This window comes from Alnus glutinosa, chromosome 1, assembly GCF_958979055.1.
Source record: "Alnus glutinosa chromosome 1, dhAlnGlut1.1, whole genome shotgun sequence".
Classification (NCBI taxonomy): Eukaryota; Viridiplantae; Streptophyta; class Magnoliopsida; order Fagales; family Betulaceae; genus Alnus; species Alnus glutinosa.
Genome location: NC_084886.1, coordinates 35,026,829 through 35,054,801, shown reverse-complemented (window position 1 = coordinate 35,054,801; position 27,973 = coordinate 35,026,829). Strand labels below are relative to the sequence as shown.

Here is a 27,973-nt window from a genome sequence, read left to right as displayed (position 1 = left end):
TCTTAATAGGCTTATATAAAGCCTAATTAAATTCGAAAACCTAAAAAATTATAATAAAAAAAACGAAATAAAAACATTTTGCAGTACAAATAACACAAAACAATAACTTTTGTCTGGTAAATGTTAGAATTGCGAAATTTTCATGAAATACAAAATTGTAGCGCTCTGAATAAGCTTTCCAATGCCACTAAGTTTGTCTCAATCCGATGTCAGAAAAAAATAAAAAATAAAAAAAAATGATTTTTGAAGTAAAATGAATCTAACAAAAAACTGATAAGATTGACTCGCATCATAAACTCTAATGGTTTGAATAGTAAACCCGAATACAAGTACCAAAAAAGAGTAAATTCTTCAAAAATTAGGGGCCTAACTCAAAATAGTGCAAGCTTCCATTCCCTCAGAACTAGGAAAATGTCATTTCAGGTGCATAGCAATTGGCCAAGTGGTCTGTTTCTTGTTGTTCCCAGCCAAGGAATTTCCGTTTTCTATTGGATAATATATAGATGCCGTCTTGGAAGGATTCTCTCATGAGCAACTTGTCATATGCCCATGTTTACTAGTCATGAACATGACATTGACCAACGTCAACACATCCAAAATAATTGGTCTCAACCTTGACTCCCACTCCACACGTTCAACCTTGACTCCACTCCACACGTCTATATAACTTTCTTATTGAGAGATCATTGGGTGTAGTAAATTAATACTTATTCAATCCAATCAAAACCAAATTAATTTTTGCAATTTAATGATTAATTTCCAATCAAGAATTAATAACGTGAGTCACGATGCGCCCCAAGTTTATTGATGATCACTCAATAATGTGCAGACGCGTTTTGCACATGAATCCCATCCTCGATCCATGTATAATTAATAATTTGAAAATTTGGTTAAAGAGAAAGAATCTTATATAATTAAGGCTGGCCGCCCAAGAAATTCCACTTTCAAAAGCAAATTTGAGACATTCCATCGATGTTTTCTTTCCAAAATTAATGCGGAATACACAACGTACACAATTATTAATTAATCCCGACCCCGCGTGCGTGCCTTGAGAAATTAAGCTCAACACAACGTTCACTACGTACCTACTCCATCATCAACGAACATACTCCACATTCAACGTCGTCGTCTTCGTCAACGCAAAATAACTCCCACCTACTCCACACCTCTATCTTTCTTATATATATTAAAGCCAGTCATGAACAAATATATTATACAATCAATCAATCAATCAGTCATTATACACTTGTAATTAATTAAGCATGGTGTTCATTGCATGGGCTACCTGTTTCTTCCTCTATGCAGCTCACTTTGTTGCAGCATCTCAATCCTCAGCACTACAACTAGAAGCAAGTGCCTTGCTCGCGAGTGGGTGGTGGAGAAGCACCAATAACACCAACGATACCTCAAGTCGTTGCGAGTGGCTTGGTATTACTTGCAATGCTGCTGGAAGCGTCACAAAGATTGTCATGAGCCCTAGTGCTAGTTTCTATTTGGGAGGTGAGATGTCAAAACTCAACCTCTCTTGCTTTCCAAATTTAGTCAGCCTTGATCTTTCTGGAAATGCACTTAACGGGAGTATCCCAGTCGAGATAGGTACTCTATCCAAACTCACCTACCTTGATCTGTCCTATAATGCTCTGACAGGTACAATCCCTTCCACTTTGGGTGATTTAACTAATTTGGAAGTTTTGTATCTTTATTCCAATCAAATCAATGGTCCAATCCCTTCCACTTTGGGTCATTTAACTAATTTGAAATATTTGTATCTTTATTCCAATCAAATCACTGGTCCAATCCCTTCCACTTTGGGTAGTTTAACTAATTTGGAATATTTGTATCTTGATTACAATCAAATCACTGGTCCAATCCCTTCCACTTTGGGTAATTTAACTCGTTTGAAAGAATTGTATCTTCAATCCAATCAAATCACTGGTCAAATCCCTTCCACTTTGGGTAATTTAACCAATTTGGAATATTTGTTTCTTGGTTCCAATCAAATTACTGGTCCAATCCCTTCCACTTTGGGTCATTTAACTAATTTGAAATATTTGTATCTTTATTCCAATCAAATCATTGGTCCAATCCCTTCCACTTTGGGTGATTTAACTAATTTGGAACATTTGGATCTTGATTACAATCAAATCAATAGTCCAATCCCTTCCACTTTGGGTGATTTAACTAATTTGGAAGTTTTGTATCTTTATTCCAATCAAATCAATGGTCCAATCCCTTCCACTTTGGGTAATTTAACTAATTTGAAAGTTTTGTATCTTTATTCCAACCAAATCAATGGTCCAATCCCTTCCACTTTGAGTAATTTAACTAATTTGGAATATTTGTATCTTGATTACAATCAAATCACTGGTCCAATCCCTTCCACTTTGGGTAATTTAACTCGTTTGAAAGAATTGTATCTTCAATCCAATCAAATCAATGGTTCCATTCCCCCAGAACTAGGAAACCTTCGTTCGTTGGAAAATCTTGACCTTAGTCATAACTTTATTAGTGGAGAAGCACTTGTTGAACTTGGGTTTATTGACAATTTACGGAGCTTGGATATCAGCTACAATAATCTTACCGGCAATATTCCCAATAGTTACGTTTCTATTCAAACAGTCAACTTGTCATACAATTCTTTGACAGGTTCAATTCCAACTCGTAACAAATCAATTGTAACCAAAGCAAAAATTTGTATTCCCATCGCCATTTCCCTTGTATTCTTAGTTCTTGGGGGCTTTCTCTTATGCCGACACATGTTCAAGAAACCCCAATTTGAGTCAAGAAAAGAAACAAAACATGGGAACTTGTTCTCGATATGGAATTATGATGGACATATTGCATATGAAGACATCATTGAAGCAACCGAGGACTTTGATATAAAATACTGTATTGGAGTCGGTGGTTATGGCAGTGTTTACAAAGCAAAATTACCATGCGGAAAAGTGATTGCCTTGAAAAAACTTCATCGGTTGGAGGCTGAGAACCCAACTTTTGATATGAGTTTCAGAAACGAGGTAAAAGTGTTAACAGAGATTCGACATCGAAACATTATAAAACTTCATGGGTTCTGTTTACATAAGCGATGCATGTTTCTGGTTTACGAGTACATGGAAAGGGGAAGCCTATTTTGTATCCTAAATAATGATGTTGAAGCGATAGAATTGGATTGGAGTAAGAGATTAAACATCATCAAAGGCACTGCCCACGCTTTATCTTACATGCATCATGAATGCATTCCAGCAATTGTTCATCGAGATATAACAAGCAACAATATTTTACTGAACAATAAACTAGAGGCTTTTGTCTCTGACTTTGGTACAGCTAAGCTCCTTGATCCTGATTCCTCCAACCAAACGTTAGTTGCTGGCACTTACGGTTACATTGCCCCAGGTAAGCTATTCTTTTCCTTACAATAAACTATGTCTTTATTTATTTATTCGGTTCTACCTATTATTCTAAAAGAAAGTATTAGCCATGTAGAACAAATGTCTTTCCTAATATTTGTGATAGTAGGATTACCTTGTCATTTGCTATTTGAGTCAATTCTTGCATGATCTCAAACAACCACTTTCACTATAGAAATTTTATACAACGACAAGTTTTGACCAACTTTTTTCAATTGAAAAATATACAAAAGGAAAAAGAAGTAAAAAAATTAAAAATATGTTTTTACATTTTTAATAGTTTTTTTTGTTGTTGTTGTTCTTTTCTTATATATATGCAGAGTTGGCTTATACCATGAAAGTTATTGAAAAATGCGATGTTTATAGCTTTGGAGTTGTGGCACTGGAAATAATAATGGGAAGACATCCAACGGAACTTCTGGCTTCATTATCATCATCGTCTTCTCAAAACACGATGTTACATGAAATATTAGACCAACGTTTGCCACCTCCCAATCATTTGGTTGCACAAGATATTTTCCTTGTCGCTACAATAGCATTTGCATGCCTACACGAAAAACCAAAGTCTCGGCCTACAATGAAATGCGTGTCTCAAGAATTTCTTTCTCAAAAGAAGCCAATACCCAAGCCTTTACAAGCATTTTCGTTATGGCAGCTAAGGAACCAATAAATGTATCTAGTTTGATCAAGGGGAGATACTCAATTATGAAGTGTTTGTTTCTAGGCCGAGTATCATGCGATTTGTGGAACTTATATATTTATAATAAATGTTGTGCAGCACAATAGTAATGCCATGAATTATGTTATTTTCTATCATATTATATATATATATAAAATAAAAAAAATAAAAAAAAAAAAAAAAAAAAAAAAAAAAAAAAAAAAACACTACGTACATATACATGTATGTATATATATATATAAGATTGTATGGGCAGTGGTGGTTAGCAGGTATTGCCAAAATGCAAGGAGAATAGTAGAAAAATGAACCCAATTCCTTTCCTCAGTCCATCCGGCCTTTACCCAAACAATTCATAACTCAAGAACAAATTTCCTAAATAATCCCACTCTCCTTGATCAAAATTTTCACCAAAACTAATACCCAAATATAAGCCTCTTGACTTCACATTTCCACTGTCAAAAAATAAAATTATAAGTTAAAAAATAAAAATTTAGCCTATTTACCAAATTTTTTTGGCCCTAGACTCCTGCCCAAAAGAGCTTCTATCTCCATCCCTACTAATATGCTGTAGCTTTTTTTATAGCACCAAAGCCAAATAAAGATAATCAATTTCATGATTAAGATTCTGAGTACAAAATGGCATGGCAAATTCAACCACAATAATCATCATTAAATGAAGAGCAAAAACAATTGAGGCTCCTTTTGGGGTGGCAACCAAACAAACATATAAATATTAAAAGTATACCTATCTAAAGGTGCATGGGAGTTCACCATTTACCAGGAATTCGAATGCAAATGATGTAAACAAATAAGAAAACATTGGATTTCCTCTCAACTACATTCACAAAATTGAAAATTGTTGTACAAGAAAGTACCTTCTTTTTTATTTTTTATTTTTCTTTTTCATGTTCTCCTCTGGTCAAAGAAAATCTACAAAGAAACAACTAATAACACAGATATTACAAGCCACAATTCATATGAGAAAATGGGCTGGTTTCCTCCACTGGAGCAAGAGAAAAAAAAATAAAAATAAAAATTCCAAACTGAGAAAAAATAATGAATATTACAATTTTCTCTTTAGCTAGCTAAGTGGCTGGGAGAGTTGTTGAACATACTGTGCCACATAAATGCTCTAGAAAGCACCATCTCCAACTCTTGGTGAGTCCAGTTCTGTGTTGGAAGGTGTTGAAGGAACATCACCAATTCTTGGAAATCAAGCTTCTGAAGCTTATCTGACCACTGAATATAAGGTAACAGCTCATTTTAACTATTTCACATATAATCATCGCTATCACGAAATAAAATGTGACTCGATCGAGCCAACTGTCCAGAGATTTGTCTGGAGAAAAATGCATAACCAAATGGTAAACACCAAAATGTTTTCAATACCATGCAGACTCACAGAGACATACTTTCATAAATGATTTGTAAAGTTTCAAAAAAAAAAAAAATCACATTTACTAGGAAACAAATTGACCAGCTGATGCTATTGCTAGTATAGGACAATCTGCTGATAGATATCAGTTTTAGAATGACATATTTGCTTTCAGAAATAGATAGGATTTTGAGAGAAGATATCATTCTGCCAAGTGAAGCACATGAATAGCAAGACCAAATGAGAAGCTTACAGAAACACCGCAATGATAAGTTCAACAGTGGCACCCAGATGGAAAATTGAATATTTTAGACAGCAATTGATCACACCACCTTTGGTGTTAACTGCAAGATCATGTGAAGTACAAGCTCTTCTATAAACAAAGCTGTGAAACATGCTTGCCTTTCTATTTCTTACTATTAAACCAACGGCAGTGAAAAGTAACATTGACATCAACATTTTCGACCATTAACGAGAGATCGATGAGCCCAAAAGCAAAGAGTGTCTACTCACCGTTAGAAGAAAACTGGCAAATATGTATACAAGGAAATCTGGCAATGCATCTCCTTCCGCAAGATATGTGTCCCACAGGCGAGTAACAAGATGGAAAGGCATCTAACAAGACAGAAGCTATATTAGCTTTGCATAAATGATAAAAGCACCAGATCATGGCCAAAGCTCTGCTGCAAATGTTCTCAGCTACAACTTAAGCAACATAGAGATTACATATTTGGTTCACTTAACAAAATTAAAGCAATTCATAATACATGAAATGCATCTGGAGGAGCAAACCTCGCGTATTAGAAGACAGTTGAACCAGCGGAAAGCAAATTGCAAAAATTCCAGCCCTTGCTCCTCCATGTGTCTTGAAACAGGTTCTAGAGGAGTTTAAAAAAGTGGTCTCGTCAATAGGGCTGGCATATTATGGACGGACATAAATGTAAAACAAATGAAGAAACAAGTACTAGATATAGTAAGGCGATGACAACTTTTACGTGTCGGAAACCACTTCACCAGAACGATCTCGGAAACCCAAGAAAGCTATATATTACAACTGTTTAAAAGTTCCTTTCCCATCAAAGCCCTTGGAGTGACTATGAAAAATATGCTCTATTTTTCTACATTCAAAATATAACCCCTAAAGAAACAGTTCTCAAAAAATGCAAAATTAACAACACATTTTTTTCCCAGTAAGATGCATACTGAAATCTGTTGCTAACGCACACAAGTCTTTTTACAAAAGACTGACTGGTTGGAGTGCTCTGGGGGAGAATTTTTTGCATTTATAATCTAAACAGACTTTACTAATTTCATTTTAAATTGTTGAAAAGGTAGCCACAATGGACTTATTGAATTAGCTCATGGCATATAATATTGGTGACACCAAATGAAAACTAAAAACGTTATAAATTCTGCTTTGCTGTATGAGTGACAGTCCAATGTTACATTTCTATAGGACATCATGGCTTAATTAACTCAAATTTCCATTTCAATCCACCATTTTATTAGTTTGCAATAACACCAAAATTAAGCCGACATATCATCTTACAGTGGGAGATACATCAAGAACAGGCTCAGAAAAAGAGCAAGATTGAATTTCTTGTCAAATGAGCAAAGCACATCTCTATTTCCACAAATCTCGAACAGATTCAGTAGTGTTTTGAGGCAACCCTGGATACCATACCACCAAGAAACAGGCTCAGAAGAACCTTAACTTTAAATAATTCTAGTCTCTTGGCAAGTGCCGATGTGTATGCCAAGGCATTTTTCTTTAAGAGGGGTAGAAGAGAAGAAAATTGTGGAGAGAGAGAGAGAGAGAGGAGGTAAACATGGAATAAAAGATGGTAGAGAGGTGGGAAGTGGTTTGGGGAGTTTAAAAAGTAGATATTGCCGGTGTTTTTATCCAAAAATACTGTGTACTTAAACTTTTCACATGATCATAACTTCATCGTACAATAGAAATAAAGAGTTTAGTAAAATGGATGAGACTACTATTTAAATCATAAGATTTTTTTTTTTTTTTTTTTTTAATAAATACTCTAAATCAGTAGAGCACGGAAGGAACTTTTTAGCTCAAGTTCCCGATCTATATGTGCTGCACATACAAACATAAGCGGGAATGGTTGGGACTTGCAAGCTACCATTCAACTTTACTTGCCAAGGAAACCTCATGAGGTGAAAGTTGATAAGCCCAACTAACCTTGTTCTAACTATTCAATAGGTGAACCTTTTGCATTGTAGTTAGACAGCAAACTATAATCTTACTGTAGGTTTCAAACCAAGAGGCAGGAGTGAAGAAAATAGAGCGCCAAGGTCATCTAGTCGCACTAGCCTTAACAAAATCAGGACACCCTAACTCAAAGTCTTTTAATTTTGTTAAGCATAAAGCCACAACCATTCACTGCATTTGACTAGGTTGGATGCACCAAAAGTTTTTAAGATCAACTAATTATGGACATCACTGGAATGATTATGACATAATATGAGCAGGTTTTGGGCCCACATCCACTTCAACCCAATATACACACCTCATGCACAGGCACAGAGCTAAAACAAGCATAGAATTTATGTATAACAGTGTAAATCAATTTATTTATTGCAGAAAAAAGAAAAAAAAAAAAAAGAGGCTCTATAGTAAGTAGAGTTAGAAGAAAGGATTACCATCAATCCGCCTAACCAATTCCTTCAATTTAAACACAAGCCTCTGAATTCCTGGTTGAGCAAATGTGTAATGGTCTTGCATACCCTCAAGCAGCTTCGATAGACACCAATAGCAATCAGCCTCCATGTTAGAGACTTTTTCTGGAGATAAATCAGAGATTGACCAGTTATCCACACCCCCTTCTAAGTGTTCAGACAAGAAAACAACTAGAAAGGGTGTGGCTAGATCATTTATTCCCTGAACATACCCACTTGCAGGATGCCGAATGGCCCTGGAAAGAAATCAGGAAACAGAGGAAAGAGATAAACCGATTAATACTATGACAATATAAGAAAAATACTCCAATGAGGACACTTACACAGCCATACACCAGATGATGTACTTTTCTTTCCTTAACCCCCCCCCCCCCCCCCCCCCCCTTTTATTTTTTTTCAAGGTTATAGCAGTGGGATATTGAAATTAGTCAGCCCCGAGTATGGAAATTAACAAAAAATACCATGATTTATGGAAATGGAACATGGCAACTCCAAAAAAATATATAGACAGGTCACAACCATATATTTGATCTTTGGTCAATTCATTTCCACGGTAAAATTTTCCATTTTGGTTAATGGTACCCCTTCTGGATTCTTTCAGAGTTCGCGGGGGATTAGGCAAGGTGATTCTCTTTCTCCTTTGTTGTTTGTGGTGGTTATGGAGGCGCTTAGCAGGATGTTGTATGAGTCTATGCGTCAAGACTTGCTGTCAGGCTTCTCAGTGGGCATTAGGGGTAATGAACCCTTAGTGGTAAATCACTTATTGTTTGCGGATGATAGCTTAATTTTTTGTGGAGCACAGGCCAAGCACGTTCGAAATTTGAGGTTTACCTTCTTATGCTTTGAAGCGGTGTCAGGGCTGAGGATCAATTTAGGCAAATCCGAATTGGTCCCTATCGGCGAGGTGGAAGATGTGGAGTCTTTGACACACATTCTGGGGTGTAGAATTGGGTCTCTGCCGATGACTTATTTGGGTATGCCGTTGGGGGCGTCTTTCAAATCTGTTTCTATTTGGAACGGGGTTATCGAGAAGGTGGAACGAAGGCTGGCTAGTTGGAAGAAACTTTATTTATCCAAGAGTAGTAGGGTGACGTTGATCCACAGTACTCTTTCCAGCATTCCTTCTTATTATTTATCTCTGTTCCCTATTCCTGTGAGTGTAGCTAATAAACTGGAGCGGCTTCAAAAGAATTTTCTCTGGAATGGTATGGGGGATGAGACTAAATTTCATTTAGTCAATTGGCATCGTGTTTGTTCTCCAATCAAGGCTGGTGGTCTGGGAGTTCGTAATGTTATTAATTTTAATCAAGCCTTATTGGGGAAGTGGATCTGGAGGTTTTCTCAGGAGCGCGATGCTTTGTGGAGATCGGTGATTGAGGTGAAGTATGGGAGTGTGAGGGGAGGTTGGTGTTCTTTACCGGTGACGGGGCCTTATGGTGTCAGTGTTTGGAAGTTTATTCGAAGGGGGTGGGACAATGTTGCCAAATTTTTGCGTTTTGAGGTGGGTGATGGGTCCCATATTCGCTTCTGGCATGATTTATGGTGTGGGGACAGGCCTCTCAAGCTTTGTTTTCCAACTCTGTATACTATTGCCCGTTCTCCTGACGCTTGGGTGGTGGATAATTTGTCTATGGTAGGAGGTGTGGCCCATTGGAATGTTCTCTTTACGCGTAATGCTCAGGATTGAGAGTTGGAGATGGTGATGTCCTTCTTTGAACAATTATACTCTACTCGGGTTCAGCATCGGGAGGTTGATAGGGCGGTGTGGATTCTTTCCAAGAGGAGGAATTTTGAAGTGAAGACCTACTATAAAGCTTTAGCTTGTCACGAGCCAGTTTCTTTTCCTTGGAAGGGTCTATGGCGTGTTAAAGCTCCGAAGCGGGTTGCGTTCTTTGTATGGACAGCAGCTTTAGGAAAGATTTTAACTCATGACAACCTTCGAAGGCGTGGCATTGTGGTGGTTGAGTGGTGTGTTATGTGTAAAAAGTATGGGGAATCCGTTGATCACCTTCTTCTCCATTGTGACGTGGCTCGGGTTGTTTGGAGTTTCTTTTATAGTTTGTTTGGGGTGGAGTGGGTTATGCCTAGTAGTGTCTTGGATTTATTAAGTGCTTGGGGATCTTTGCTGGGTCGTGGTCCTGTTCACCGTATTTGGAAGCAGGTTCCTCTTTGTGTTTTGTGGGGTTTGTGGCGTGAGAAATTCTAGGCTTTTTGAGGATATGGAGGTTCAGTTTGGGGCTCTTTGTAGAAATGTGCTTAATATGTTATATCTTTGGGTGTCGGCGTATAGCGTGAGTAGTATGCCGTACGCTGATTTTTTACTTTCTTGTTCGTTTCGGTCCTCTAATTAGGGGCTCCTTTGTATACTTCCTGTGTACTAGGGTTGCGCCCCTCTGCGCTTTTTAATGAATTTTTACTTATAAAAAAAAATAATATTAAACATATTTATTTATCTGTGTTTGACTTTCTATTTCCACACACAAGAATCATGGATAGTAAACCTTTTTTCATTTTCCTTTTGTCTTTTTCATAGGCATAACTCACACATCCATATGGATTGAAACCATGACCTTACCCTCCATCCCTTATTAATTAGGGGAGGAGATGCTATTTTGATGCAAAGACCATTGGCAATAGATGGTAAAACAATATGAAAATAATAAATAAGAAAGGTTGTTTGACAAAAAAACCAAAAATACTTCTCAAGTTTCAAATGTTGCAAAACACTTCTTAGACAAAAGTTACCAAACGGATTTTCAAATGTGGCCCCCACTAATTAACACACTTTTCAAAACAAATACCAAAAAACTTCTTGAAAAGCAAAACACAATACACAACACTCTTCAAAAAATAAAACACAACACTTTTTAAAAGCTTCCTACACATTCGTACAAGAATTTTTTTCAAAACACGTGCTCATTTTTTCATGTGCGGAGGCTAATCTTATTAATTATAAACATGTGCTTATTTTCAAATAGGAATTTTTGAAAACACAAAACACTTTGCAAAAACCACGGGGTCGATCCATGTAGTGGCCGCCAAATGATCATGAGTAGCTACCGATTAGTTTGGCGGCCACCGCGTTTGCAACCCTGAGGTGCATGGTGGCCAACACGGGACGGTCGGTTCTGTCTAACAACAACTGCAGTGGCCGCTGCCAAATCTACATGGCAGACACAGTGATGGCCACTGCCAGATCTACATGGCAAACACCGCAGTGGCTGCCGAATCTGTCTGGTAGCCTTCACACTATGGAAGCTAGCTCCAGAAGACTCAACTTTTTTTTTTCTTACTTTTTTAGTTTTGTCTATTTTATTTTTTGAAAAACACTTCTTAGTTTAACAAAAAAAAAAAATCTTTTGTGGACCGTACATTATACATACAACACTTTTTTAAATGTGACCCCCAGCAAAACACTTCTCAATTTTCATTTTTTCCAAAACCCTTTTCAAAACCCAAAACACTTCTTAAAACTTTACCAAACCAACCTAAGTTTCTTGAATGCATCACACCAAATGTGCATTTCTTTTGGGCACATCAAGGTAAATTATTTTATTGGTGTCCAAACAAGTGCCGGGAACGAGTGGACATCAGTGGCATGTCCACAAATTTCACTAAATTTAAGAATGTGTGCTAGAAATCAAAGAATATCAAAAACATGATACAGGAAGGACATGAAGTTATTTAATTTAGTTTTATTTGATTTTAGAAGTTGGGGGGTATTTTGGTCTTTCCATAAGGCTCTCAATAGCTGGCTAGTTGAGCTTGATTAGAGTAAGCTCTATATAAGGTATGTAGTCAGATTTTCAGAAGCCAATGAAAAGTTGGGTAGGTTATAAGATATGTCTTGACTGTGGAAGTCAATACAAGGTGGGTAGTAAGCCTATCTAAGGCACGTATTTGTAATTTCGAAAGAGGAAAAAAAATGGAAAACACAGCTGTTTGTTAGATGTGTGAAGCATCTTTCTCTCGTGTGTGATGTCCAAGAACCCCAATGTGATGCTATGTTGATCTTTATTCTTCTTTCTCACCATTTTCTTTCAAAGTTACCATTGGCTATGTTCCAGCCCCTCTACTCAGATTACACAAGCCCTAAACACTTATAGTCCAACCACATACACAACCTATAAGCGTAATCTGTACAGACCTACTTCAGATCTATTAGTTTCCCCCAAATCCGACCCAAGATTCTTTTTTTTTTTTCCTTTTTTTTTATTGTATAAGTAAGAAGATTTTATTAAAAAGCGTAAGGCACCCCTACTTATACAGGGACCACCAAAGCCACCAAACGACCCAAGATTCATAGATTCTCTTAGTCAGTAGGTGCTGAACTATAAGATTCTGCATTATATATGGTATCAGAACAAGGTTTTGCTATAAGGTTATCACATCACTGGAGATCGTACACAAGTTGATTAACTTTGGAAAAGGCTAAGGAGCTTCTCAAAGGAATTCTTCTAGGAGATTTTCAGTGTGAACTTCTTGATCAATTGAATACTTTTCAGCAAGGTGACTTCTGTGACTGAAATGCGAGGAAATGTAAGAAATTATTTATTTAGGCTGAAGTAATAGAAAGTGTGACTATTGCGCAATTCAAAAGTGAGCTGAGATCTGAAATTAAAAAAGAAATGTCAACTGTATTTAGAAGATCTTAGACATGCAATTGAAACAAGGCTATCCAGTTTGAGATGTTCATAGGGCAATTTTTTTTTTTTTTTGTAAGTAATAGAAATTTTATTAAAAAGCGAAAGTGCTACTTAGGTACATAGGAAGTATATACGAGAAACATTTAGCTAGAAGGAAAAAAAATTAAAAATTAAAAAAATTAAAAATTCTAAAAAACTAAGTACTCAGGGAGCAACAAATGCAGTTGTCCGAGTATAAGAGTAAAAAAAAAAAGGACTCGAGCTCCACTAATGTCCTCTCGCTGTCTTCAAAACTTCTATCATTTCTTTCCTTCCAAAGACACCACAAGAGGTAAGAAAACACCATTTTCCACACAACAGCACTCAATTGTTCTACCACCAATTCACCAACAAGTAAACAAGTCGACTACTCTACTAAGCATCGCCCAAGAAGACTAAAAAAGGCATTCCATAAGGCGCAAGCAACCTCACAATAGACGAGAAGATGGCCTATGGACTCCCCATTCCTCTTGCACATACAGTATCTATTAACTACAATGACATGTCGCTTCCTTAGATTATCCATAGTAAGGATCTTCCCTAGAGTCGCCGACCAAGCAAAAAATGTTGTTCTCAAAGGAACCTTAGTCCGCCAAATACTCTTCCAAGGGAAATGAGTGACATCGTTCCAAGCAAGGACACTGTAGAAGGAGCTAACAACGAACCCCTTTCTAGAGGTAGACCACCAAAGCTTGTCTTTACCATCTATACAACAAATTGAAGAACGAGGCAAAGACCTACACCTCCCAATCATGAGCCGCTCTAACAAAACTTACATTCCACTTATTGGAGTCGCCAGAAGACTCCAAGTGAGCCACTACTAAAACATTCTTTGCACAAGCAATACGGTATAAATCTGGAAAGGCTTCCTTTAAGGCCTTGTCCCTACACCACAGATTATGCCAAAGTTTATGAAGAATCTGCAATTTATGAAACCTAAACACAGTGCCAAAAAAAAGTTTTTTGATAAGTGCAAATTTATTAAAAAAACAGCGTAAAGCGCCCCTAGTAGACACAGAGCATACATGAAGCAATAGCCTCACCCCCGACCCTACAAAAACAGCCCATAAAACAACTCAACCCTAAGCTCCTAAAGCTCACACCCCTCAATCTTATCCCACCTCCTATGTTCCTTATCAAGGGTAGATAGGAAAGCCACAGATTTATCTTCTCCCCCTTGTCCCCGGACCCTATCAAAGACCAAAACAAGGACAACTCCATAGGAGAAATAGCCTAGGAACCACCCGTAGAATTGAGAGGACTAGCTCTACTAGAACAACCCCCTCCAGAGAAACCACGATCTGCTGGAGGAAGAGAGGATGAGCTCGAGCTCGATTTAAGAAACCCCCGCCTGAGAAAGCCCACATCTTCGAGTTCCCCTTGACCCACCGCCAACTTCGGCTTCCTCCCTTTACGCTTGTGTTGATTCAATGGCTTCGACGTGGGCTCTTTCAAGGAAGAGAAAGGAAGAACCCCTCCCTACAACGAGCCCACCTCATAACCCGCACCTAGCGCAGTCGCCTCAGAAGAAACCAGATGAAAATCCCCCACCAAAGCCAGCCCAGTCTCTACCGACGGACCAGCACAGTCTTCGGTAGAAGTATCAACTGTGGACGACGCTGTTGAAATTGCTAAACTGGACGGAGCAAAAGTCTTCTCTGTGAGCAACTTCTGGGTGAAATTGGGAGGGAGACGCGCGTTTCTCTTTGCTAACCCGCACTACTTAGTCTTCTTAGTGAAAGGCAAACATCTCAACCTCCTGGAACCGGTCCGCATGCGAGCATAGGAGGACCAAACCCCAAAGTGTCTAAACTTCCCCAAACGTCTAAATAACCAGCCTAAACCCAAAAGGCCCAGTTTTGGTTTCAGCCCAAAAGAAATCCTACCCAAATGCGTTGGACGCTTGCACACCCAAACCAGCCAATCACCAACAGAGACGAGAATCTTCCTGAAAAACCCAACTTCCTTCCCCGAAACGTCGCAATTCCACTCGTGATCACCCTCTGAGCACATCTTCCTACACCCTCTGCCACATCGATCCATGGAGCCAACTTCGTCGACTGCAACCTGAGTCTTGGAACACGTTAGAAGGTCCTTACCCAACGGACTGGAAGAAGAATACTCCATAGCGTAGCAGTCGTCCGCAAGGTCTTTACCCAGAGGACCGGAGAAAGACCTCTCCACAGCAAAACAATGCACTGCCGGCCGGAAGGGCTCCTGTTCCTGGTCCAGCCAAAAAATCTTCTCCGTCTCGCACCAAACCACTGTTGCCGTTTGAACACGAGGCCCACCACCAACCGACGAGCGCATCGCCTTTGCGTACGACAATAAACCCACGTCCTTGCTCAACCTCTTCCCTGGTCGGGCGCCACTAGAAGGATACACCACCGAGGATCCAAAGAAACCCAGCACTTTGCTTAGCTCCCCAAAAACACGCCCCCAACCCCGCCCGTCACAGCCTTCAGGAAACACAATCATTCCTCTCCGGCCACCCACATCGAACACCGTCACCACCAAAAACTGGCCGGAACTATTTCCACCTCTCCGAACGATGGTCACCTTCGAACCCTCCCTGAAATATTTAACAAAGTCCTCAGAGTCCGGATTTTGCAACACCTCTTCCACCATCGACAATAACCAATCAACGCAACCCGAACTCAGCCGAACCCGCCCTAAGAAGTCTTTCCTCTTCTTTGCCACACCCAACACAAAAGTTCCTTCCACTACCGAGAAGATGAAGGACTTAGCCTCCACAAAAAACCGGTTCTCCATACCCTACCGCACTCAACAACCCCCAACAGGGTTCACAACAGCCCCGTCGACACACCTCACATGGCTGAAAAACCTGAGAGACGCAAACTTCCCAGGAAAAACTCTGAAGTTTGTAGATCCTCTCATTGATAGACACTACTAAGTGAAGAAAAAGTAGGGAAGAAGAAGGTGAACTGAGACTGAGAGTTAATGTGACACTCCTTCACGCGCCGCCATTAACGAGGAGAGGGAGAGTAGAGGGAGTGGCAGCTTCAGGAAAAACTCTAAAGTTTGTTTCAAGAGTTTCTTACACAGTGCCAAATTGTAGAGATCATGCCGGAGATGTTCATAGGATTTTTGAAGAATCTACAATTTTCAAGCCTAACCACAGTGCCAAATTGCCCAAACTGCAAGCAAGAAGGACTGAACAGCAAGACCAGCCAACAGAAAAGCCTAAACAAAGAGCTAAACGCTTAAAAGGGAAGCTGGAAAGCCAAAAATGTACACTTGTGAACCAGAAATGTTTGCTAGAAAGTTAGGGCAGAGGAAAGAGCAACCAGTAGAGCCTAAGCAGCAAGATCAAGAGTCACGACAGCATGCAAAAAGTCCAAACAGCAGGAGCAACAAGCAAAAGAGCCTACTAAACAAGTCAAAATGCTTAGACAACTTTCAGGTGAGTCAAAACAACAACATGAAAGGTTAATGGAGGAAACTTTCAACAAGAAGGAAGCTCTCATATTGATTTACAAAAACAAGATCAAAGATGAGGGCAAAGAAATAGAGGTCGAACAGGTTGTTAGATCAAAGGAAATTGGAATTTCAACTGGAAGGTTGCCTTCTTTTGTATCATTAACACTATTCAAGAGCTTTTCTAGAAGAGGATAAAGTTGAAGCAAAAGAGGACACTTCGTTGAGTAAAGAATTAAAGATCCAAGTTCCTTTTCTGTTGTTGCTACAAAGGGCTCCCAAGAACTAAAAAAGTGGAGCAAGGAAACAAGGAAAATAACATAGATCAAAAGCCTATTTCAATAGCTCATCGTGTGCATCAAGTTAAGGCTGTACCACCTGCATTGATGGTTCCCATTATTGATGTTGTCATTCTTAAAAGTTAAACACTCAGATTGAAAAAGATGTTCCAAGATCTTTACGGTTGCTACTAACAAAGAAGAGGAAAAAACTACAAAAAAAAAAAAAGGGTTCAAGCTTCAAGCTTTTTATGCCATGTCTAGGATGCAATTTAAGAAACTGGATATTTATAAATTGAATACTTAAAAACTTGACAACTCGTTTTCTCCGGAATGATGCAGACAGCAAAGAGAGTGTTTCATTTTAATTAATGAGTGTTTTAGTTTCTACATACGGGTCCCAGCAGCTGGTTGGGCTTGATAATGTGTGAGGTCTATATAAGGTATGTAATGATACTGTCAGAAGTAAATGAATAGTTGGCAAAATAGAGACCTATATAAGGCATGTATAAAATGAACTTGAGCACGAGAGACCATGCATGCAGTATGTGTTAGTGATCTGCCATAATTCTGAAAAGACACAGATATTATATGGAGGCCCTTCATAATATGCATGTATCATGAAATTCTAAAATTATAGGCAAGAAACTCAGTTACAATGCTAGAATAAAAAGTGGCAAACAATTCATGGCTACTACTAAGCTTTGTCAAGATGTCCCAGCCCACCTTCCATATTTACACATTTCACATGTCAAGACCGCAGCATTAAACCCTATGGAAATCACCCTAGACCTGAAAACCCATCCTGATCAGCCCCACATCCATATTTTCATAAATTTGGTGTGAAGAAAAATACTTGCGTGTATATATATACATAGACAACAAAAAACGGCTTTGTCATGCGACAACTATGGTAGGACCCTACCGTCTGAATGTACAGTGCAAAAATCATGTGACGACAAAATTAAAGAACTCTAACTATGCAACAGGAGCATCCCAAACAGTTTGAAGACAGAGCTACTCTAGTAGTCCTATATAACAAAGACAGAATCTGACTCAAACCTCCAGAAACCTGAAATTTAATGGCCCCAAGGATTCAAACATGGACCATCATCTGAGACTAAAGCTAGGCACTCAATGGACAATAATTTAGGAAAAAAAATATAGAGCAGCTTTTCTTTGAAAAGTGAACAACAACATAATTGCCCAAACTAGTAATTATTGAACCTAAGTGATTTTATTTAACAACTTCAACAGAGCCAATGGTTTGCATGTTCTGCAGTAAACAGTACACCTACAAATCTGGGATGCAACAGCAAATACCAAGGTCCAAGTTCAAAGATTCAATCTGAGACTAAAGAAATATGTAGATGTCAAGAGTAAATACAGGATCTAGCAATATATTTTCTTAACTTCCAATTTACTGAGAAAATTTAAATTACTTACCCAAAAATAAAAGGAAATTTAGCTTAATTTACCTAACTTAGCGTACGATTCGAATATAATCGGTATTGATAAATCAAATACAAATTAAACCAACAAGACGAAGTTAGTACTAAAATAACAGGTTGAACATCCAACCCCTGCGCTTCTAATAAGATTGAATGACTTATCAAAAAACATCCAACCCCTGCACAGCAACAGAGTAATCACAAGCAATAGAACAGTGATAGGTCTACCAGTATTCAGAGAAGTAGCAATGCAGTAACCCAACGCGGAAGCAAGAATTGAATCAGAAAATTATAGATGATTTAATCATTTGATAAAATCATCAAAAAGCAGCAGGTCAAAGCCCTTTTTTTCCCTTAATTCAGTAAATTTAGTTTGAAAAGACTAGTGCATTTGTTTCTTCTTTCCCCACGCATGCACAACATATTACATGACGCATAAAAGCCACTGGCAAGTGGCAACTAATAATAAAGACTAACCATGTATAAAGGATGCGCTCCAAGGATTTCTGAACTTGCAGTTGCTGGAAGAAAGAGACATCAGGTACAGTCCGTGGACAATCAACAGCAATCTAACAAGAAAAACAGCAGCAATTTGTCAAATATTGGGCAGAAGAGATTAACATTACTGAAAATGGAGAATTCAATAGACATTGAAAAAACCTGGCGAAGCATGTTGATCTCATCATCTGATCTTTCAGTATCTGGAATATCATAATACTGAGAAACACAGTCAAGATACTCCAGGCGCTTTCTTCTTAGAATTCCCTCCTTTCTATCTGAATTAGGTGGTGCATATCCCTGTTGTCAGTTCATTTTAAATTTCAAACAAGCAACAAATTTAATTGAATAAGAAAATTCAGGAGACAAGACACATTACGTTTCTCCTGAACTTAGATGTGATGGTAGTCCAATACATGCACTAAAAAATGAGCCTTTTTGCTACAAGCAGTATATATAAGACAACTAAATTGCATGGGGGAAAAAAAAAAAAAGGAATAAACACAATCTTGATGTCATAACTTAATTGATCCTTAACAATCTTGATGAAGAGGTCTCAGCAAGAATTTTAAATAGAGCTTTAAAATAAATCTGGAAATATTTGTATCATTCTTCTAAAAAAGAAAGCTCTTCCATACATGAAAAGTCCGAACCATGAGATTTAATTTATCCCCTTTATGAAACCCACCAGTTTAGTAGAATTAGGGATTTCTACCTGATCATTTGGATCCTCTAATGTTCACACGACTCATGTCAAGGAAATCTCAAATACACGACTGTATAACCTTGATCTTGCAACAACTTAATAGGACCCATCTAGCTGACAGTGGCACCCATTAGACAGATAAAATCATAATCGGTACTTAACATTATGGCTGATTTTTCGCCAACACGGATTATGCTGGTCCAAATCCATGCAGCATCTAGAATCCCAAAATAGATGCTCATTTCAAAAAATTAGGTACACTAAAAACTAAAGAGTTTAGCTAAAATCATGAGTAACAAACAATTGACCACTGAGCATTATTATCATATATGTGGCATTAACACCTTTGAAATAGGTATTCTTTATCAGCATAATGGACAAGAAATCTAATTTCACAGCTTTCCGCTGAAACAAAGATCTGTAACTATATTCCAAGAAACATTTCATTATAAGTCTAGAATTTCCATCTAAAAACAACTCTATATTACAAGCCAATGATTTCCAGTCACTGCTTTTTAAAATGTTAGCCAGTATTAGACCACTCAAACTTACCAAGAGAAGCCTCCATACATCAGGGCGCATATAATCCGGTATGCCACTCCAAGCTAACTCACGTAACTTCTCTACAAAATGAAATTCAAATTAGAAATGTTATAGCTCGTCGAATGATACTGACATTAAAATTATGGAACATATAGACTTCACAAAAGAGAGAGCGGGAGAAAGAGGGAGAGAGAGAGAGAGAGAGAGATCCTCACCTCTATTAACACCAAAGTGACATTTCTGCCGGTAAATTTTTCACTCAAAATAGAAACTCAAACTACCAAAATGAAAAGCTTTTTTAGATGTAATAATCGATATAATAAATTTCATTAAAACAATGAAAGTGGCATTAAGGCTTTTTTTCAAACTTACTTCTAGCATGAAAGTCATGGAACACCCCCATAATATCTGCTTTGACCACATCCCAACAAACTTGGAAGAATGCCAAAGTAAAACCATCATGGCCTAGCATCCTTTCACGAGAAATGATTGAAGGGGAACCCTTATGGTACTTTGGGTATTGGATTTTTGAAATTAGAATTCAATTCTTATTTGGTGCGTGAATTTCAAGGTTTGACTTTTAGAAAAAGTTGAACAAAATATGATTTGTTTAGAAAAAAATTGAATAAAATATGATTTGTTTTTTAAAAAGTTGAATAAAATATGATTTGTTTTTGAAAAAAGCAAAATCAGAATCATATTCATTTTTTAGAATTTTGTTACCAAACACACCATTAACCGTCCCCCCTCAATCATTTCTCTCCTTTCACCACCTTAAATACCTCACTCTCCTCAAACGGTTACTGTGACCAAGAGGCCTCCTCCTCATCAATGGAATCAAAAGCACGGCAATCCATCTTGGGCCACCAATTAAATTGTTCAATAAAAGTCTACCATAGAAGTGCACAATGTGATCCCATATTACAGTTCGATCGGAAGAAATTGAGCCATTAACCAATAGTGACTCAATGGAATTATTTCTCCTATTCAAGTTGGCCACTCGATGAAAAAACTTAATGCATTTGTCACTCTCTTTTAGCCAAATATCCCTCCTCAACTTCTGCCTACAACTAGCCCTCTCCAAATCACTTATAACTTTTTCTTTCCTAAATTTCTCTTCATCATATAAAGCTCTCTCTTTCTCCAAACCATTAAGAACAGGTAATTCATCCAAAAGAATCTTTTATGGGTCTCCACATTACCAAAGAGCCCTCCTCAACTTCTGCCTCCAACTAGCCCACTCCAAATCACTTATAACTTTTTCTTTCCTAAATTTCTCTTCGTCATATGATATAAAAGCTCTCTCTTTCTCCAAACCATTAAGAGCAGGTAATTCATCCAAAAGAATCTTTTATGGGTCTCCACATTACCAAACAGCTGCTCATTCTAGACTCATGTATCAGCTTTCAAGGTCTTCTTAAGTTCACGAACCAAAATGAAGTTCAGGGAACCTTGAAACTGATAAGAGATCCACCATTGTCTCACCTTGTCAACAAAGCCTTCAGCTTTTAACCATATGTTCTCGAACTTAAAATATCTTCTACCACCCTAAATACCGCCACAATCAAGAAGACTAGAAAAATGGTCCAAGCAAAGTCTAGGCAACCTTTTCTAAGATGAATAAGGAAACTTGACTTCCCATTCTGTAGAGACAAGAAACCTATTAATTCTTGACCGAGGAGGATCTTGATTGTTTGACTACGTAAAAGTCCCTCCTACAAAGGGAAGGTCCATGAGGCCCAGATCAAAAATAAAATCAGAGAACTCCATCATAGCAGGACAAAAGTGAGCTTCACCCGATCTTTCACTAGAAGATCGAGTGACGTTGAAGTCTTTCCCAATGCACCACGACAAGTACCACCAACTAAGCAAGCCAACCTATTCCTCCCATAAAAACCTTCTATCACAATCAGAATTAGGCCCAAAACCTGCAAAAGCCTAAGAGAACCCATCTTCAACATTTTTAAAAAAGTAGGCAACAATAAACTCCCTCACACACTCTTTGATCTTCTCCACAATCCTCCTATCCCACATAAGCAAGATTCCACTGGAGGACCCTCAAGAAGCTGAGTAACACAAATCCACGTGTTGACATCCCCACAAATTATGCACAACACTGTTGGAAATGAGCTCCAATTTATATTCCTGCAAACAAATCTATCTTCCACTGTCTAAGCAAATTTCTAAACCTTTGGCGTTTGTCTCCCTCATTTAACACAATTACATTCCATGAAAATAACTTAGGCGTCATAAATAAGCGCACACAACCCTTATTTTGACTTTGCCACCGATGCCACGACTAGCACTACTACAGATCGAGTCATAGTTAATGGAACAAGATAACCTACTTAATTCTCTACTACTTTTACCCAATTTGGAACTAGAGGCCGACTCCTTATGAGAGTGACTTGCTTCAATTTTTGTAAACAAGGCTAATAGCTCCTCTTCAAAACCCTCGCACAACAACCCCACAAAATGACAGATTTCCTTCATTGTCTGCAAAACCCAAGCTGGAGACTTTATGCCTGCACTTTTCTTTTTGGCCAACGCGGGACAAAATCTTAACAGAATGGGCTCCTCATCAAAGAACACTTCCATATAAAGGCCAAGTTACATTAACAAGAGCATCACTCCTATACACACAATACCTTTGCTCCCCCCCCCCCCAAAAAAAAAAAAACACCTCTAAGGAAGAAGGCGAAGAGGAATGAAAGAAATCCAGCAATGAAACCCGCTTTGACCCTTTAACAACAGAAGCTCACTCTGAAGTTGTTGATAAAGAGTCCAAACCAGGGACAATCTTCGCGTCTGATGCTATAGGAACTAACTTGGCCCTCAAATCCACATTTCTCAAGCAAACAGAATCGGTCACAGTGCCTTCGTTAGGGCCTACTTGCTGGACCAAGCGAGGCATACCTCCAGACCTGCAACCGTTGCCACCCGAGTCCAAATTGGAGAGCCCATGAAGTAGGGGGACCAACTCAGCTGCATCACTGGCAAAATCTGAAGGAGCAGGGAGAGACAGGTGCTGCAACCGGATCACTGAAGGCTCCAACATGGATGAAAGGTTGTCAGCTGGCACATATGCATCGTCTGTAGCCCTTGAATGAGTGCACAACTCGCGCATCATCAACCTTGGTATCGAAGGCTGTCGCTGAGTGCATCGGAAGACCACCAATCTGGGTGGAGCTCAAAACTACACGACGCACATCCAATCTCTCTAAATCCACTTCTACAACCAGGTCTTGAACCAAAGAAGAGGCCTCCCTAGCCCGTGTCTAGCCCACTTAAAATTGGGCTTAAGATGAAATTTCACTTGCTGGGGAGGAAGGTCTTTTTTTTTTCTTTCTTTTATACTCAATACAGCCTTTCTCCCTCGAAATTGGGCTTTGATTATGGGTTATTAAAACAGGTTGGGCCTTTGCTAAATGCTTCGCTGAAACAAAATAAACCCGATTCAAAGGATTCAACCCTTCCAGCCCAATAGAGTTCAAACCCTCATCCACTATCGCAAGAGCCCGGTCGAGTTCCCCTTTTAATTTCTCTAGCTAACTTCTCCAATTTTGAAGGTTCTTATAGATATCCACCACGTCAACCCCTCGTACAACCTCATCCCCTGCTGCAGTGTGAAAATAAGGGGTAGACGTTATTAGAACAACTCTCGCACAAGACTCAAAGTCCCAGTAGGAGTCTTGTGCGGCTCAATCTGTGGAACTATCCAACCGAGACTCTACTAAGGAGTCTTCTACTTCTATCCAAAAGCCGAGTCCTATTGTAAAATCCTAGTTCAACAGTGTCATAGCTAGATGAGATTTCAAGTGTTATAGTTTGAATGTATTTAGAGGTAGAAACCGATTGCTAGACTAGAGTTAGTATTTATCTTAAACTCTGTAAAGAACCTCTATATATAATCAATGAATGCTCGAGTATAGAGCAAGGTTTCAAATTATATTATTCCTAAGTTCTATCAGACGCGTCTACAAACATACCTCGAGCAACATTCTTTTGACCTTGAGGTAAATAGGCAATGATCCTTGTGTGGCCCTCTGTATGAGACCAAGTGCAAGGAGCTTGCTCCACCCTCGCTACTGGTGCCGAAGGGCACCCCTGCATCTCTGCATAAGTCTTGCAACTACCGAAAATCAACTCACCTAGAACCACCCACATCGGTTGACATAGAACCACCAGTGGCCTGGCTTGGAAACAAGACTCTACTCCCCGCACTAAGAGAGAATTCAAAGAAAGCCACCACCTTTCTAAGCTCAGCAGGAAAGCTTCTCCATCCCCTCCCTTCTCGCCCCTCCGGGATTACAATAAGACCTCTACAACCACCCATCGCATACTCCATCACCTCCAGATACTGGTCAGACCTATTAGAGCATCTCTGAGCTATGAAAGCCTTGTTCCCATCCCTTGACGATTTGATAAACTCGATCACCTCTATGATTCGAACCAATGCCTCAACCGTGGTCTTCAGCCAAGCAACACCCATCTTACCCACCAACACTGCTCAGGATACACCTTGGCTCCTTTCAACCAAACGAAGAACTGACCCCCTTTCTACTATCGAGAGGCTTTAGCTTTCTGTATGACCTATTTTGCTGATAGGATTTATCACCACTTTAGCTACTTTAGCGGCTCGGCCGGTTACTCTGGTTCATATTTCGTCGACCAATCCTTCCTAATTCACATCTTTGTTGAAAGAGTTTACTGCGAGTAGTGGTAGCAACGATCGATCCCAATCCGGTTATTCCATTCTGGGACCAAGAGAAGGCATCTACATAAAACCAGCTCACGAAACTCATTGTAGACAACCAAAACCAATGACTACAATCACACCAACATAAGAGAGTAGACACAAGAGGAAAATGACGTGCCTACACACACTGACAAGAAAGTTGCTGGAATAATTATCAAGTTAATTCACACTATGATAAATCCCACTATCAATGATTGGCTTAATCCATGATGAGAACTACCAAAATCAATCAGGATGACAAACCTTTTTGTTTTTTTTTTTTAATAAGTAATCAGGATGACAAGCTCAAAAATGCTTTTTCTTGTTCGCTCAAACCCCCATCAAAAAGTAACCAGAAGCACCATAAATCTCCTGCATAAGTTTTAATAAAAAGAAAGAAAACCTAGAAACTCCTTCCTAATAAACACTAAAGATAATACAAATCCATGGAAACGTACACTTCAACCACAATGCGGTCAAAGTTAGAAGACGACTTGAAGGGCCAACTTTCTAACATTAGAACTAGTGATATCATTTATTTTACTGAACCACACATTGAAAAAAACCAATGGTGGCATACCAGAAGGTTCTACAACAACTATACCACAAAAGCAGAAGTAGGCAGTTGAGTATCGTATACATGTAAATTTTTATACACAGATTTCCCAAAAAATTACAACTGAAATTTAAGAAATCAATAAACTTTACCAAAGAGAACATGGTGGTGCTGCCATAGGTGTTCAAACACTCATAAAATGTCCCTAACAATAAAAATTTAAGCTCACAGATAGGAAAGTCTACTCCGTCAAATGAGTCATAATGGAATTTCTCAAAAAGAGTGACATTAAGATAATAAAGATGCCACTATCTATTATGATAGGATAGAACATGTCATAGAAACACAATAATCGTTTTTTCCTGTATTCTTATTTTAACAATAAGATAAATTTGGTATTGCATCAACACAAAGTAAATTTTACTGTGCTTATCAAAAAAAAAAAACAAAGTAAATTTTACTGTTATTGGAAAAGATTATGTTCCTGTTGAATGTTTTATTAGAAAAATAGGTTTTTTCCATTAAAATCATTCCATAGAAGATCACATTGTGCAAAGGGCTGCCCATTATACTCAGGTTTCATGGGAACAAAACTGTTACTAAACACAACTAGTATCAGCGTGACAGAAAGAAAACTAGGCAACACCAGAAGTTTATCTATATGCAAAGGATGCTGGAAACAGATCGAAAGTAGGACAGAGGGCGCGTGTAGCATATTTGATTATCTTCTGCTCTCCATATCCTACAGCTTTTTAGCACGTTCGCCTTAAGGTAACATGATTCTGGGGAGAAAGAATACTTTTTACAAAATTTTGAAACCAAGAAGCATAAAAAGCATCCCTATAGCACATTTTAAAAAGCAATCCAAACAACATCCAGTAGTCACTATTAATTGGAAAAGAGGAAGTTGAAAAGTTCAAATATATATCAAAACACTGATAAATTTGCATGCAGTATAATTTCACCAAGCCTAAGCATCTCAACATCTCCCGGCAGACCCATCATACTCTAGGATATGCGCCCCCAACATATCCATCACTAGAAATGGGAAGGGGTGACAGAGAAGAGAAACTTAAAAATCTCAATACCTAATATGACTGTTGTCCCTGAAAGCACCTTCGTGAACTTCATAACCCTTGCAGAATCTGTAGCTCTAGCACCCATGGTGGACTTCTGAACTTCTTTGGATGTATTTTCAATATCCAAGTTTGATGTTTTTAACTTATTGGCATTTGTGTTATTGTTTGACTTGCCTGTGCTCTGCACTTCTTCCTACATTAAGAGTAAAAGTTCCACTTATTAAATTTTCAAGTATATAACTTCTACACATCATATGTTTATAGAAGGAAAAATAATGGGACAAAATGAATGTCACTATACCTCTACTGCCTTGGCCATGCGATCACTAGAACCAGCCTCATTTTCTGAAAAGCTCCTTATATACTCGGGAGACCGTTCTTGTGAACTTGATTCATCTAGTGGATCTAATCTTCTAGTCAGCAATATTTTACCAGGAATACTGCGGCCTTTGAGCAACCTAGATAGACCAAAAAAACACGATTAAGGAACAAATTATACAATTCCAATGTTATTGATTTTCAAGAAAAAGATATTACAAAAGAAGGCAAGTAGAAGAATCATTCAGATGTTAAAGAAACAGGTATATGAGGCAGTATATAGGAAATCGATCTAAATATTATAGAACCGTTCCACAAATAGATATCAAAAAACAAGCTTTCTTTATATACAGACATAACTCTAAACACTCAAAACTTGTAGAAAATGACATAATCAAATAATATAAACAAGCAGTCATATTGCTAAATGTCTGAGACGACCTAATGCAATGTGAATCTAACCAATTTAAAAACCAAGTACATAAAAATAAAATCTAAGCAATTTAAAATAATAATAATAAAAAATAAAAAAAAAATAAAAAAAAAAGAAATGAAGGCCATGACTTTGGAGGAAAAGAGAGCCATTGCATATTTATATCAACAATAATGGTAAAAAAAATATTCCTGAAATTCAAAATTAAGTATCACATCTCATGCAATTAGAAAGCCACTAGAGAGAGAAAAAGAGACAGAAACAGAGAGAGAGAGAGAGAGAGAGAGAGAGGTACTTAGTAGCCACCTCAAATCCACAATAGCCCAAGTGCATTTTCTTATAAAGTAACCGAATCTAGTAAAATGAATTTCCTATCACTAATTCTCAACTCCATTCGATTACCGAGCCAACTTAGGACAGAAAAAGAAACAAAGCTTCGAATCCCAAGTTTCACTTCACATTCAAAATGTTTACTCACATTTTTCTCAGAAACCAAACAGAAGCACAGCATCAATGAAATCACCAACCAAAATGCACAGATCCTATCAATTGCAAAATCCCCGATTAATTTTCTACCAAAAACATCAAAATCCACCGGACCCATATGAATTTTCTCAACCAAAACATAGATTTTGAGAGATCAACAAGCCATATCTCACAGATTAGAACAATATTCAAATGGGTTTTCCAAATCCAACACCACAGACCCATCGAGAAGTGAGAATTGGAAGTTATCGAAAACCATGATATTGAATGTGTACTTGCTTCCTTAAGAGATCAGAAGCTTTTATTGAAATAGGTTTTCAAATCTTAAGGAAAATTCAAGCAAATATGAGTGAGAAGTGGGAAATGAGAATTCTTGGGAATTGGGGATTCGTACCCTTGAACATTTCTGAGGGTCTGGTTGAACCTGGAATCCAGGCTTGCGATTGTGCTCTCTTTCTTCCGCTGATCCTCTTCGCTGTTATGGTTGTTGTTGGTGTTCCTCATGGTCGTTGCAATGCAGAAACATGCTTTTGTTTGTGCTTTTCTTTTCTGTGACCCCTTCCAAAACCAAAACCAAAACCAAAACAAAACAGAAAAAGCTTCAAC

General features: G+C 38.3%; 2 protein-coding genes across 3 annotated transcripts; one reads left to right on the top strand and one right to left on the bottom strand.

Annotated features, from left to right (window-relative positions):
• The first annotated feature begins 1,235 nt into the window (after window positions 1–1,235).
• LOC133858804 (MDIS1-interacting receptor like kinase 2-like) lies at window positions 1,236–4,208 on the top strand. 2 transcript variants are annotated; one of them, XM_062294263.1, is made up of 2 exons: window positions 1,236–3,393; window positions 3,728–4,208. In XM_062294263.1, the coding sequence occupies exons 1-2, from the start codon at window positions 1,263–1,265 to the stop codon at window positions 4,075–4,077; spliced, it is 2,481 nt and encodes an 826-aa protein (XP_062150247.1). In that variant the 5' UTR covers window positions 1,236–1,262; the 3' UTR covers window positions 4,078–4,208. The 2 variants fall into 2 exon arrangements, with proteins under 2 accessions (XP_062150247.1, XP_062150248.1); XM_062294264.1 differs by having other exon boundaries at window positions 3,774–3,941.
• Window positions 4,209–4,942: 734 nt separating this feature from the next.
• LOC133879343 (GTPase-activating protein GYP1) lies at window positions 4,943–27,973 on the bottom strand. The gene is made up of 10 exons (XM_062317868.1): window positions 27,762–27,973; window positions 26,432–26,588; window positions 26,140–26,323; window positions 19,767–19,837; window positions 18,671–18,808; window positions 18,488–18,579; window positions 8,123–8,394; window positions 6,254–6,339; window positions 5,975–6,076; window positions 4,943–5,325 (listed from the first exon to the last, which is right to left on the bottom strand). The coding sequence occupies exons 1-10, from the start codon at window positions 27,869–27,871 to the stop codon at window positions 5,164–5,166; spliced, it is 1,374 nt and encodes a 457-aa protein (XP_062173852.1). The 5' UTR covers window positions 27,872–27,973; the 3' UTR covers window positions 4,943–5,163.